At 44.4% G+C, this 14,687-nt stretch overlaps 6 protein-coding genes across 6 annotated transcripts; 5 read left to right on the forward strand and 1 right to left on the reverse strand.

Annotated features, from left to right (window-relative positions):
* Window positions 1-437: 437 nt before the first annotated feature.
* Window positions 438-1,598, forward strand: AOL_s00007g468 (uncharacterized protein; the record flags this gene model as incomplete). The annotated part of the gene is made up of 1 exon (XM_011120369.1): window positions 438-1,598. One exon carries the CDS (start codon window positions 438-440, stop codon window positions 1,596-1,598), a length of 1,161 nt encoding a protein of 386 aa, XP_011118671.1.
* A 527-nt stretch (window positions 1,599-2,125) lies between these two features.
* AOL_s00007g469 (uncharacterized protein) lies at window positions 2,126-3,427 on the forward strand (the record flags this gene model as incomplete). The annotated part of the gene is made up of 1 exon (XM_011120370.1): window positions 2,126-3,427. The coding sequence occupies one exon, from the start codon at window positions 2,126-2,128 to the stop codon at window positions 3,425-3,427; it is 1,302 nt and encodes a 433-aa protein (XP_011118672.1).
* A 503-nt stretch (window positions 3,428-3,930) lies between these two features.
* Window positions 3,931-5,403, forward strand: AOL_s00007g470 (uncharacterized protein; the record flags this gene model as incomplete). Its single annotated transcript, XM_011120371.1, has 1 exon — window positions 3,931-5,403. The coding sequence occupies one exon, from the start codon at window positions 3,931-3,933 to the stop codon at window positions 5,401-5,403; it is 1,473 nt and encodes a 490-aa protein (XP_011118673.1).
* A 374-nt stretch (window positions 5,404-5,777) lies between these two features.
* On the forward strand, window positions 5,778-6,547 carry AOL_s00007g471 (uncharacterized protein; the record flags this gene model as incomplete). Its single annotated transcript, XM_011120372.1, has 2 exons — window positions 5,778-5,916; window positions 6,003-6,547. 2 exons carry the CDS (start codon window positions 5,778-5,780, stop codon window positions 6,545-6,547), a joined length of 684 nt encoding a protein of 227 aa, XP_011118674.1.
* A 1,126-nt stretch (window positions 6,548-7,673) lies between these two features.
* AOL_s00007g472 (uncharacterized protein) lies at window positions 7,674-8,998 on the reverse strand (the record flags this gene model as incomplete). Its single annotated transcript, XM_011120373.1, has 3 exons — window positions 7,674-7,938; window positions 8,034-8,876; window positions 8,964-8,998. The coding sequence occupies 3 exons, from the start codon at window positions 8,996-8,998 to the stop codon at window positions 7,674-7,676; spliced, it is 1,143 nt and encodes a 380-aa protein (XP_011118675.1).
* Window positions 8,999-12,297: 3,299 nt separating this feature from the next.
* On the forward strand, window positions 12,298-14,595 carry AOL_s00007g473 (uncharacterized protein; the record flags this gene model as incomplete). Its single annotated transcript, XM_011120374.1, has 5 exons — window positions 12,298-12,387; window positions 12,492-13,692; window positions 13,770-14,185; window positions 14,249-14,371; window positions 14,431-14,595. The coding sequence occupies 5 exons, from the start codon at window positions 12,298-12,300 to the stop codon at window positions 14,593-14,595; spliced, it is 1,995 nt and encodes a 664-aa protein (XP_011118676.1).
* Window positions 14,596-14,687: the final 92 nt, after the last annotated feature.

The raw sequence follows: 14,687 nt of genomic DNA on the forward strand, positions 1-14,687 counted from the left end.
AGCTTAAGCGACCCGGTCGGCGATAATTTGTCACCCACCACGTTCCAGACACGGCCCGACCTTCTAATGTTAATTAACGTCAGCCCAGAATTTAGTCTCGAACCGAACTAACCTTCAATGAGAATTCTAACAACCTCAGCTCCAACTAACCCTGTCAAACGGCTGTCGTGCATAAGCCACCGACACATAACAGCCATTGCGAGGATGTTGTTCGCACACGAGCGTATGAGTACCTAGTATCCATGACTCCGATCAATAGTACCTCAATTAGGTACTATGTTCCGTCAAAGTTCCCTGCTCAGCTTGTGAGTGCTGTACGCGATGTGTATGCGTGTATGATGGTTACTTAAGTATATAAAGCGTGTTCGAGGCGCCCCACCCGCCAAACCACTCCCACAGCTTCATTTTCAAATTCATCTACCATTGAGTTTACAGCTATGGCATTAATTTACTCTCTTCCAACGGAAATACTCCTTCAAATATTTACTGACGAGGCAATCACAAATGCCGACCTCACCCGCTGCGCATCGACCTGCAAGCTATTCAATGGCATCACATCGCAATGCAAGATCAATTACATATTCGAAGTAGACAGCCCGTCACATTCCGCTTGGAAACTCATCCAACATCTTTTGCTATACCCCAAAACCGGTGAACGATTTCAAAGTATCACCGTCACATGGCATCGACGAGTACCTCGCCACCCCAAAACCTGGGCCCTTAAATGGAACTGGAAAAAGGGAGAAGAGGAAGAACTTGACTGTCTCTGCAAGGAATGGGATTTATGGGATATGTCGGGAGATATATGTGCTGGTTGGAACTCAGAGGCATTGATTCCTCTCTTGTTATGTTTCACGACGAAGCTTGAGTCTTTAGACTACGATGGAACAGTTCTACCAATAATGCACCCGAGCCCTACTGCTCACGAAGGGATACGGATACATGAGTACTGCGAGGGCCAGGGCTATTGGTGGCAACCGAAAGGCGATCATGATAACGGCTTCGATTGGTTTGATGAATGCTGGGGTACTAGAGACAAAGGTGTCTCGTGGTTTTATTCAGTCCTTAATCGGAAAACTCCACTACCAGGCCTATCTCATCTTAGGAAATTCACCCACGGAGGTTGTATAGATGATGATCACTGGCCGGGCGAATATCTTTCACAAATCATGTTACTTCCTCGGCTCGAAGAAGTGGTTGTCGTTTCCAAACCTGCAAAAATTGGCCATTTCTACTCTGACACACCTAAGCTTAAGTTCCCTCCTGGCAAGACATCTTCAATTAGCAGACTCGAGCTCATCGACTGTACTTTCTTTGAAGGGGAAGTTGAAGCTCTTGCTAAGTTTACGGGCAGCCTGACGAGTCTCAACCATACTCTGTGTGGGTTTCGGAGGAAGGAAATCGTAGATTGGTTCCTGCAAGCGAACAGTTCTCTGACACAGGATCGAATAACTAGTATTTTTACCCCCCGCCCAGAGTATGAGAAGGATCTTGGGCCGGTTGATAAAGACAAGTACTATAAATTTAGGCAGGACTACTCAGATACCGATGCTTACAATGAGTCTGTTGGCTCGTCGTCATCGGAAGAGGAGTGGTAGGGTGGGATACAATTTGAGATTTAAATTCAAGATACTTCTGATTGCAGCCGTTTCTACCTACTTACTGGTCTGGAGGCAAGACGGGTGCGAGTTCACCTACTTACTAAGTACTTGCTTGAGTAGTTATAGTATGAACGTTATAACTTCCACATGAATAATATGGATAACCATGTATTATCATTCCCGTCAATCATCTCAACAAATTAGCTTGTAGCGACTCAATACTCAAAATAATCGAGTAAGTACTAGCTAGAAGTTAATTAGTACTTAGGTTATAATGTTACATGTTTAACGTTATGACGTCTGACGAGACAAACGGCAACAGCCGAACCCTATCAGAAGAGCCCAAAGTGCAGATACCAGCTGGCGCTGCAGCGCTATCAGCCTCCATCACGAATCGAATCCAACATTGCATAGAGGATAAAAAAGAAGTATTTAAGCTACCCCAGTACCCCATATAATAACCCCTTAAATCATAAACTCTTTTAGTCAGCCACCCGCGCAGAATCCACAAAACCAGCGACACCATGGCATCAATAACCTCCCTCCCTCCCGAAACCCTTCTCCAAATCTTCAAAGACGATAGCCTAACCCCCACCGACCTAGCCCATTGCGCGCAAACATGCCTTAAATTTCGCGATCTCGCTTGTTTACCCGATTACAAGATTGATTACGTATTCAGAGTAGACCACCCTTCCCATTCAGGTTGGAGACTTATTCGATGTATTTTACTCAACCCGGCGCTTGGAGAAAGAATCCAAAGCCTTCGACTCGAATGGCATCGTCGTCGACGTCGAGAAAGAGATACTTGGACTCTTAAATGGGACTGGACGGAAGATGAATTAACCAAAATCTCGGAGATTTGTAAGAAATGGAATTTAAATCCATCTTTATACCGAGCTATCGAAATCGGTTTAAACTCCGAGGCACTTCTTCCGTTGTTATTCTGCCTCACCACGAAGCTGGAGTCATTGGACGTTGGTGATGTGGGTCATGACATGATTTCAGACGAATACGGTCATACAGTCTACGATGCAATCCGAATATACACCCACTGCATGGGATCACCACCTCCCGATAGTTCGCAACCATCTCCACTAGCTACCGACAAAGTAAGCCTTACAAAGTGGTTCGAAAGCGGAGGAGCAGAATACGAACCCAGAGGCCGTCTTTGCGAACCACTCTCCAGTATCCCATGGATATATACAACCTTCACACCAGGTTCATGGCTACCGGGACTATCCAACATCAAAGAATTCTCCCATGGAGGTTCGAACAGTATCGCTTTGAGATATAGACCCAACTATCTTAACGACTGGCCTAACACGAATATACCAACGATCCTCCAGCTACCGAATTTAGAATCCCTCAAGCTTTCTCACATAAACGCATTGATGGGGACACCCATATGCGATGGTCCAAAACCAGTGCATAAGCTCAAAAGGCTAGAGATCTTTCACTATAGGTTCTACAGAACCGACTTTGAAATTGTTGCGCGTCTCACGGGTGGTTCTTTGGAAAATGTGGTGTGTATCTTGTCGGACGAAAACTTCACTCCGTGGGATATGCCCCCCGATCAAAAGATCGCGGTAATAACCGACTATTTTGAGGAAAATAGCAAGGACACATTGGCTAGGGATAAAATATCTGTTGTTAGGAGTTTTAAAGGATTCTTTGATGATTTTGAGTTCAAGGGTAGGGAGAATATGCTTTTGTTAAGTGAAGTACACAGAAGTAGTCCTGATGAATATGGTAATATTTATCTTTTTGAGGCGAGCGACCAAGAGAGAGAGGAGTATTTTGAAGATGAGATTTCGGAGGATAGTTAGGATAGTTAGGACGGTGAGGACGAAAGCGAAAGATGAATTCGAAAGAAACACCTATCATGCATCATTCCAGAATCTCGAGGTTTCCATATGAAACATCTACCTATATACTACCATTAATTTATTCCTCCCCGATAATCATACAACCTTCTACAGTTAATTGACGAGGCGAATTTCCCTTCAACGTTCTGAAGTGAATTCTAATATATTTTATTGTTTCATAATGTATATTATATAACTGCGACTACCTCCATGGACGCTTATGCAAGGCTGAACTGCCTTACAACTAACTAGGCCTGACTCATATAAGCCATAAGCCACACCCAAAGATACTAAAAGTCCATTATACTTACTCACAGGACCTACATACGGGTGCATGCAAGAAGACCAGGCAAGTTATAAATTAAATATAAGTATCTTACACATCTCCTGTATATCTAGATATCCAATCCCAAACAATAATTATAGCTAAAGAGTGCCCGTAGAGTTTACTGTGTAACATAACCATGGCCTCGCTAACAACGCTCCCCACCGAACTGCTCACCCAAATCCTCACCGACCAAACCCTCACCACCATCGACATCTCCAACTGCGCCCTCACCAGCCGAAGACTCTACAACCTCACAGCCGACCGAAAGACCAAATACAGTTTCCACATCGATCACCGTTCCCAATCAACCTGGAAACTAATCTCCTGCATCCTCTCAAACCCCAGAATCGGCCATCGTATCCACAGAATAATAGTCACATGGCACCGCCGAAACCCGCACAAACCAAAATCATGGACTCCGCAGTGGTTATGGAAGTCTCAGGAACTAGAACAGATCAAATCCATCTGCGAAAAACATGGAGTGGAGTTTTTATACCCTGTTATCGAAGATGGGTTTAATTCCGAAGCTTTGTTACCTTTTTTACTCTGTTTGACACCGAATCTGCAATCCTTGGATTTCGGCGCAATAGTTCCGAGTATGATATACGGCGGTACATACTCAGCCGAAACAGCAGTTCGAATATTCAAGGCCTGTGAGAGGAAATATACGGGACAAAATTATAAAGTCCGACATAACAATAAGGATAAAAGAGTCTATTTTGATAGTCGATGGGGTTCTTCCTACAGACGGAACATCCTATGGACTTATTCGGCTCTAAACCTACCTGAGCCCAACTGTATCCCAGGCTTGTCGAATCTAAGACATTTCCGACACGGTCCCAGCGGTATCTGGCGGAGGAGATGCCCTGGATGGCCGGCAGAATATATAGCAAAAATCCTATTACTCCCCAATCTCGAAACCGCCTCGTTCCATGGAGCCGTCGCATTCGACCCTACAAAATCTGGATGTGCCTATAAACCGCTTTCTGCCACTTTAGAATTTACAGCTGGGAAGAAATCATCGGTCAAGGAGCTAGAAATCATCAATTGCGACCTGGAGCGTAGTGACTATTCAACACTCGCGGAGCTTACGGGGTCTCTAGAGGTTCTCAGTGGTTCTATTCTTGAATATTACCACTGGTGGCGGCGGTCGGGGAATAAGCTCGCGCACATGATTAATACTTTCAAAAAAAGCAATCCGAGGACTCTTTCTGCAAATAACATATCTGTTAAACGATCTAATCACCGGGATTTGGCATTCAAATCGGCGCCGGATGTTTATTTTCCCTTCCGGGCACAAGATGAACGGGAAGATATGGAAGAGATGGCTCAAAGGTTCAAGGAGGAAGAAGAAGGACGAGAGTACTCGGAAAGTCTAATATGGAAAGATGACGATGACGAAGACGAAAACCAAGAGGAAGAGTATGACGAATATATCTGCGATCATGAATCCGAGTGCGGTTGTGATTACTATTTCTATAATACCGAGTATGGTGGAGAAGATGACGATCCGTATTGGACTGATCTCGAGGTAGATGATGATGTGGTCCTACGGACGAGGGATATCAAGGGAAGCAAGCAAAGAAGTCACTTTGTAAAAGTTACTTGAGTATTTACTATCTTTCATATATCATTTTCAAGCGGTATCATGCATGGCGTTTAATCTGAACTGGAACGGTCTTCGATTTGAAAATTTATTAGCGTTCTGTTAGCATTCTGTATTTAAATAGTCTTATAAGTATAGCATATATAGGCAATATACCCTCCAAATACAATGTATAACTATCTCGTCCTGAGCATCCAATAAGAAGCTCAAATAACCCCTGCACATGCTGCATTCCAATGTCTCAAAAACGTTAATCAAAGAAAAACACCAAATCACATGATCGTCTATAGACACACATATATACCACACTCCAGAACCCTTCAAAAGAAGTACCCAGTAACATACCATATCTAAAAATCAAAAATTTAAACAAAAAGATGACAACCCCGCACACCCCCCGCGGAGCCCTAATCGCAATCGAAGGCCTCGACCGCGCCGGAAAATCAACCCAATGCGACCTCCTCCTCAAACGTCTCCTCTCATCTGGTATCCCCGCAAAACTCCAGAAATTCCCTGGTTAGTACCCTACCTATTTATCTACTTACCTAAGTACCTATAATACTTATATAACCGCTAATGTATAAAAAAAAACAAAAAAAAAGACAGAACAACCCCAATAGGCACAATGATAAACTCCTACCTAACCTCCACCTCCAACCTGGACGACCAAGCAATCCACCTCCTCTTCTCCGCAAACCGCTGGGAAGCCCGCGATCACCTCCTCTCATCCCTAAACTCCGGTACAACCCTCCTCCTCGATCGTTACATCTACTCCGGCATCGTCTTCTCCGCAGCAAAACCTCCAACTCCGGTTCAAAACCCAAACCCGCTGTCTATATCTTGGTGTAAATCCCCAGATATCGGTCTGCCCAGACCGGATATTATCATTTTCTTGAATATTAGTCAGGAGGATGCTGAGAAGAGGGCCGGGTTTGGAGATGAGAGGTATGAGAAGAGGGAGTTGCAGGATAAAGTTAGAAGGTTATTTGAAGAGCTAAGGGGGGAAGGGAGTAATGATAAAGATGATTGGTGGGTTGTCGATGCCGGTGGGACGGTGGAAGAGGTGGCGGACGAAGTGTGGAAGGGGGTATTGGAGGGTTTGAAGAGAGTTAAAGAAGGCAATGGGGAGGTCAGGAGTATCGAGTAGACACTAACCATGCACCAGAATCTTCAAAACTTCGAGGTCACAAATTGTTAACAAACAAACTATTAGAAATACCAAATTATAGACGGTAAAAAGGTATACCGAGATTATAGAAACCCCTGGGAGGTATGTATAAAATAAAGTAGTAATGGGAAGACGTCATGTACCGGCGTCTTCCCTCTCGTTGACTGGTTTTTGATATATTAGATACACCCCCCGATTGAATTTTTCTTTTTGAGCCCTCCAGTAAAACGCACGATCCGTAACTTGTTTTTAAAAGGTACGCCGCCAAATGGTATGAGCCGACAAAAATAAAGAAAAATAAAAAGTCGAAAAAAATCCCACTATCTCCACGCCATCTTCGTTGTAATCTCTATACCCTCGAAAATCTCTTTCAATCCCCGTCTTTGTGACCCGAGTGACGTCCACAAACACCCCCTCCCCAAAAAAAGATCGCCCAAAAGGCGAATGCATACAACAGAAGGTTCCTCCCGATGTTCGAGCACCAAGTCATCCTTCTTTTCCAAGAAGGAAGGTCCCCCAGGCCTTCCCGACCGATTTGCAAACAAAAGCAAACACTAAGTTAGAAGGGAAGGCGTAAAAAGGGAAAAGCAAATCGTAAAAAGTGGAAGAAGAAAGGGGGTTGCTGAGAATAACGGAAGGAAACTAACAAAGATCAGTAACTCCGATTTTTGTATGAAGAGCGACTATGATACACGAGACATGAACGGAAAAAAAAAAAAAGACGAAAACGCAGCAGTGCGGCTTCAAAGGCTTAAGCCCCCCCGAATATCGAATCTGGAAAATAAAGGAAGAGGAAAGAAGAAGAAGTTCGTAAAATAAAATAATCAAGGGGAAATCGCTTCAAAGAACAGGAAAAAGAAGACGGCGGGCAATGGATATAGACAAGAAAGAAAAAGTCGAAAAAAAATGGTGGCAACTGTCGAGTGATCGGCGGTCCAATTGTTTCGGTTCCTCTACGTGGGAAAACTCGATCTGGGTTCTATCGTGGGGAGGACATTCAAAAAGGAGATTCGTGATAATAACGTGTCTTCGAAAAATGATTAAATGGACCTACTGCTAGGCCCGTTTATAAGCGATTACCAGGCTTAACTGAAGAAGCGGATCTCTAATCACGCTTGTCAGTTTGCTGATTCTGCTGTTGGTTATTGTTGTTGTTATTATTGTTATTGTAGTGATGATTGTTATAGTGCTGCTTGTTTTGTTGACGGTCCTGCTTGTTGTACTGGCCTTGGTTTCGTTGGGTTTGAGTGTGGTTCTGGTTCTGGTTCTGTCCTTGGTTTTGATTGCGTTCGTTGGCGATTGATTCATCGTGAGTCTTGAACAAGATGGCCGTTTCCGTTGGGCAGTTGATGACACGCTTGATATTTTCGCTGTAATTATACATTAGTAAGTAATCGCGAAAAGCCACCGATGAGGGGTTTTTTATTTATTTTAATATATGGTAATATGTAGGGAGAGAACATACCGGACTTTGAGAGTGATGGCGGTATCGGTTTTGGTCCAAACACTCAAAACATCTTCCGCATTGCGGATACTGAGAACAGCACCGCAGATATCTTCACCAACCTCCCCGAATTGGTCACCAATGATAGCCAAGACAAGGTCCTCCCAATAACGGGTGCTGACACCTTTCTTAAGACGAATGATCCACTTGCCGCCCTTGCGATTCTCGTGATCCTCCCAGACGGGTCTGATACCTTGTTTGAAAAGGTGGTAGTCGGAAACGTGTGGAAGGCTTCGAGGTTTACGAAGGTGAGAGTAGATCATCCAAAACTCTTCGACAGTGGAGAAAGCAGCGATCTTCTGGGTCGACTTCTCATAGTCTTGGAATTTGGTGCCGGGAGCTCGATACCAGACGACCCAGGTGTGGCGCAAGGGTGACCTCGTGATTTCGACAGGAGCCTTCTTCTGGGTTGCAGCAGCGGCAGCGGATGCAAAGGTTGGGCCGTTGATACCAGGAGTCACAGCCGCGGAAGCCGTAGGGGTGGGTCCCAGGATTTCCTTTGGTGCACCGGCCGCAGCTATCGGATCACCGGCAGGCGGCTTGGTGGGAGTTTTCACAGAGGAACCGAAGGATGCAAAGGCTCCCGAGCCCAGACTGAAAGCGGTACTTGGGGATGCGAGTGTGTTGAAAGAGCCGCCAGCGCTCAATGGAGCCACGGCACTGAGCGGGTCGAAGCGGGCATTGCCATCCCTGCTGGCGGCCCCTCCTCTCCCTCTCCCCGAGCCAAACCCTCGGGCGGACTGAGGACCGTTATTCTCGTTACTACCGTCGGTATTAGATAATGGCAGAGAAAGCTTTCCAGGACTGTAAGATGACAGTTAATTAGTTTTTTTTTTTTTTGTTGCTTCGTTGGGAATTTCCTGTAAGAGGTTGATGTGTAGAATGACTTACGTTGGTCGACGGCCCCATAGTGTAGAAGAAGTCATTGGCTTAGATTAACAGGGAATAGAGATATCGAAAGCTCTTTTTTTTATGTTTTGTTCAAACAGCAGCAGGCGAGTGCGAAAACAGACAGAAACCCGGACAAACCCCTAATGAATGCTTAAGAACAAAAAAGATGAAGAGATCAAAAAAAGGACGTAAGAAGTTAATTCTGAATCCAAGGAAACTCGTAGCAAGAATCGTGAGCCAAACTTAGTTCCAGTTTGCGAAACCACTGAAGAGACAAGTGGTTTTTTTTGGTTTTTTTCAGAGCAGGATATCCGGGGTGAAGATCCACAATGGGAGAACCAAAACAAAATGTATGCAGGCCGACGTATTAAAAGGAAGTTCGGGTATATTTCGGAGGGGATGGGGGTTTACAAGAACTAGAAAGAGAGAAAGAAGGGAAAAAAAAGTGAGTAGGAATAACACGCTCGATCTAGGAATTGCCTGGGATGATGGGAGATGGACAGAAGAGGGAAGAGTTTGTGTAATTGTATTGATTGATTGATTGATTGATATCGAGTGCAGATGGAGAACAGAGAAGTTTTTCGGTGATAGCGGGGAGTTAGTATGGATGGGATAGATGGCCAAGTCGGTTAAGATGGAACGACGATTGCAGGTGGTTGATTTTTTCTCTCTTTCCTTTCTAAAAAGGCTTGTTTGACAGATGGCAAGCAGGCGGTCGAGGGGGAGCCCCGGTCGGATTGGGAGATCTTAAGGGAAGAGGAGTAGGGAAATATCTGTCGGCGTGATCGATGGCGGCGGTAGTGGTAGTGGTGGTAGTGGTGGTGGTGGTGGTGGTGGGCGACAGTCGGCAGGCACTGTGCATGCAGCGAGCGTCAAATGGTGCAGTAGGGACCTACCCAGACAGATGGGAGGGGAGAGAAGACCGGGGGAGCTCCAGTAGGAGACGATATCGATAGTTTGGACGATGCAGGAGAGATATAGATATGTTATCTGATGATGTGAGTGGATGGAGGATTAGTATTTTGCGGGGGGTGTGTGTGTGGAGGGAGAGTTCAGTGAGGGTGCACTGGGTTTTTTTTCCCTATATAGCGACAGAGGAAGGAATACCAGAGAAGCGGGATTATGAATTAAAAGGTGTGTGCTTGTGTGAGGAAATATATGTACAATAGCACAGAGAATAATGGAGAAGAATTTAAAAAAGGCAATTCGAAAGAATATCGATAGTCAAGTTGGATGAAGTATGATTGGAGTGGATAGAGATGATGTTGATTGTAGAGCAGTGATGGTGGTGGTGATGGTGATGGTGATGGTGATGGTGGTTGGATGGGTTGATGATGAATGATGTTGACGATGTTAAATTGAAATTGAAATGGGGAAGAAGAATTGCAGTGGAAAAGGAAAGAAGAGTTTAAAAGAAACTGTGTTGTCGTTGTTGTTGTTCTGCGTGCACCTCGACAGCCATCACACCAAAATATATCCTAGAGCTGTTTCTTATTAATGTAATGTAATATATTATAAAAGCTGATGTAATTGATGATAATAGTATTTCTCCTTCTCCATGTAGAAGGTAATTCATATAAAGCATATTTAAAGTCATTGCTTTATTGTGGTAGTGGTGGTAGTAGCAGCAGTATACATTGTATGGGAATTGCCGGGGTATAAATTAAAAACCCTTTCGCTTCTTCTTGTTAAAACTTCTTCTCTTTTACAAACTTCAAGACACCCAAACTACTCAAATCATCGCCTGCTCGGATTTCGTATCTACGGAAGCACTACTCCCACTCGGCTGGCGATTCCGATGTTTTATATTTTAACATATGGTGTCGAGATGAATTAAAACTGTAGAAACCATCCTTAAAACCGTTGCTACGAGTGTCGCGGTCTATTTTGATCTGCAGACGCCATGAAGTCGGTGACGACCTGAAGTGATGGACATATCTTATCTCTGATGCCTCATACTTTATATCTTACATCTTATACCTTATACCTCATACCTTCTATTATATATTATATATTTCAATACTTATATAAGTACTTTGTATCTGATCGTTATATCCGTGTGTATTCTATCAAAGTCGCGGTCAGTTGCAATGGAAATCTTTATTAAATTTTTATTTCTATATCAAAAAGGTGAGCATTGTCCACTGCACCCGCCATTCCTATTACAATCTCTCCACCTGCCAGATTAATGCCAGACACGCAGACAGTCAGACAGGCAGAGGTAGACAAAGAGATCGAGAGTAGTATGGTATTATAATTATCTGATGAAAATGCTTATTCGTTATGGTAAACCGATTCAGCCTGGCCCCGATCCGATAAGAAAGGGCGCGTGTGGTCGAACCTGACGTTACAATGGCCCAAATTCTCTGATTCCGATATAACCTATTACTCTTGAATTGAATTACTTAAAATATGATACTTTCTGTTCTATCATATTGCATGTTATTCTTCTGCTGCATGGAACCAGCTGCTAATTAATATAATCCAATTGGATTTTTATCTTATCTTCAGGGTTTATCATATTATATCAGAGGGTATCAGGTCGTAGACTTCTGATGGCTGTACATCTTACATACATCTTACATACATCTCACATCTCACATCTCACATTCATACATGTATACGTACTCTACAATACATACTCTATTCCAATACTATCAATGATAGATACCAATGCTGTCAAGTTAAAGCTGAAGATTAAAGAGAGAGGGACACCCCACCATGTGAATGGAATTAATATTATAATCTCTACCGGTACCGGCGTGCCCCCAGCGCTGCAGCTGGTATAAATTCGTCATTTCTAACCAATCCGACCTGCAGCTCTCCTCTTCTCGTCCAATCAATCCGAAATTTCTAGAAGTCGATACCTTCAAATACTTCTTTGAGAAAACTCCGTTATTTCTTTTTCGGGCTCTGCAGCTGCACCATATCACATGAACTGCAGCCAACAGTGCACAGCGTTTGGTTTATCAGATCCTATCGACCCCACAGCTCAGATCGATAGTATCGTCGACTCGGACCGGACCCACAACATTACGTTTTTCCCGTTTAGACTTCCTTCGATTCATAACCAGTAGTCATTCGGCGATATAATTCATCAGTCTGTGAAGTTCTTACTTAAGTAGCTCCCTAAAGTAGTGTTTACTTGTTAGTAGTATTTATTTAGCTCGGTATCCTTACAATTCAGCTGTCGGCTTTTCCCCAAACCCAATTGATTCGATTGATATCAAACAAACACCCCTCCAGCTGGTCCAACTTCTTCTTCTTCTTCCCCTCCAACTTCTCCAGACTTCTTCCCTTCAACTTCCTAAATTCTACAATCCAAGCATCAACAATGCAGGAGAAGATCACAGACAAAATTAAGGCTCTTCCCAAAGATGCCACTTACTTCTCCCTCGAATTCTTCCCTCCAAAAACTCCTGCGGTATGTCATTTTCCCTTTCATACTCTCTTATCTTCTTTTTGCTACAATCGTTTTTTTGTTAAGAAACATAACTAAAACCTTGGAACTTCTCTAAAAAAAAAAAGGGTCTACAAAATCTCCATGCCCGTCTCGATCGTATGGCCAAAGGCCTCCGTCCCCTCTTTGTCAACGTAACATGGGGTGCCGGTGGCTCAACAGCCACCAAATCCCTCGAACTCGCCTCCCTCTGCCAGTCCCACGGTCTGACTACCGTCCTCCACCTCACCTGCACGAACATGTCAAAATCCGTCCTGGACGATGCTCTCGAAAATGCAAAACTTATGGGTATCCGTAACGTTCTAGCCCTCCGTGGTGATGAACCGCGACAACACGAATACCTCGATGTAACAGAACAAGTCCGTAACGGTAGTGGAGAGAACGAATTCGTGTATGCCATTGATCTGGTCAGGTACATTAGAAAACAGTACGGAGAGTACTTTGCCATCGGAGTGGCTGCGTATCCGGAGGGTTATGCGGAAACTGCATACCCTGTTGCACAAGATACTGCCAGGGATTTACCGTATCTAAGGGAAAAGACGGCTGCTGGTGCGGATTTCATCATGACCCAGTTCTTTTACGACGTTGAGGCCTACATTTCCTTCGAAAAAGTTTTAAGAAACGATGAAAGTGGAGTCTTCAAGGATATTCCGATAATACCTGGTTTGATGCCGGTACAATCTTACCAAATCTTCAGAAGGACGACAAAACTGTGTAGTGTGAAGGTTCCAGGTACCATATCGAGTAGAATCGAATCTGTCAAAGCGGACGACGAGATGGTTAAGGAACACGGGATACAAGTTCTTACAGAGATGATCGGGAAGATTAGAAGTTCTACGGAATCTGATGGGGGTTTGCCACGAGGGTTTCACTTTTATACACTAAATTTGGAGAAAGCGGTGGCTTTCATCGTGGAAAGGTGTAACCTGATACCCGAAATACCAACCTCGAATGAAATGGCCGTAGAAGATGAGGACGACGAAGGGCCTGGATTGTTGACAGTGAACGGTGGAGGCGCTTCTATCCCGAGAAGGAGTCGTAGAACGAGTTCTATCATCTCGGACCCGCACAACCGTGTCATCGTCGACACCGTCTCCTCTGCCAGAAGTGAACTTCAGGCCGAAGCCGGAGAGGCCGGTGTCCCCAAGATCCTCGACCCGGGTAGCCAAGAAGGCAACCTCGCGATCTCTGAAGGTGAAGGTTCACTAGGCCGCGAAGCCACATGGGATGACTTCCCTAACGGACGTTGGGGAGATGCAAGATCACCCGGTTCGTGGTCATATTTTTCATTACCCCATCTAAAAAAAACGTTCATACATTGCTGATATTTACACCGTATTTTCCAGCTTTCGGCGAAATAGACGGCTACGGCGTCTCCCTACATCGTACTCCGACCGAGGCGCTCAAACTATGGGGGAAGCCCACATCTACGAAGGATATTTCGGACTTGTTCGTCAAGAACTCTAAAGGTGAATTGGAGGCAATGCCGTGGAGCGAGGATATTTTAAACCCCGAATCTTTCTTGATTACGGAGGAATTGGTGAAGATGAATGCGAAGGGTTGGTGGACGGTTGCCAGTCAGCCGGCGGTGAATAGCGCTAAGAGCGACCACCCGACGTTCGGATGGGGTCCGAAGAATGGATTTGTGTTCCAGAAGGCATTTGTGGAGTTTTTTATCCTAGACGAGGAGTGGACGGAGTTAAAGAAAAAGTTGGAGAATGAGGGTAAAGAGGACGTATCGTTTTATGCGGGAAATAAGGCGGTAAGACTTGCCCTCTTTTTAAGAACTGAGAAGTGGTAAATCATGAAAGCTAATATATGACAGGGCGACTTCCAAACCAACTTGGCTTCGGATTCGTCGTTGAATGCTGTTACATGGGGTGCATTCCCCGGAAAGGAAATCATCACACCGACGATAATCGAAGAGGTTTCGTTCCGCGCTTGGAGGGTATTGTTCCCCCGTCGTTCTCCCCGATTTAAAGAACTATATCTAACAGCTGGGTACAGGACGAGGCATTCGACATCTGGAGCGAGTGGCAGAGGATATACCCTCTATCCTCGGCGACGTCAAAACTACTTGGCGAACTTAAGAATAAATTATGGTTGGTAACCATCATACATCATGACTTTGTCAATGCGGATGGATTGTGGAAGGATATTCTGGGATTATAGATCCAGGGTTAAGAGTAGAATATTTGTGAAGTCAAGGAGTTTTTCTTTTTTCTAAATACTTTTTTTTCCTTTTCTTTTCTTTGCCTTTTGTG

This window comes from Orbilia oligospora (genome assembly GCF_000225545.1).
Source record: "Orbilia oligospora ATCC 24927 unplaced genomic scaffold scaffold00007, whole genome shotgun sequence".
Taxonomy (NCBI): Eukaryota; Fungi; Ascomycota; class Orbiliomycetes; order Orbiliales; family Orbiliaceae; genus Orbilia; species Orbilia oligospora.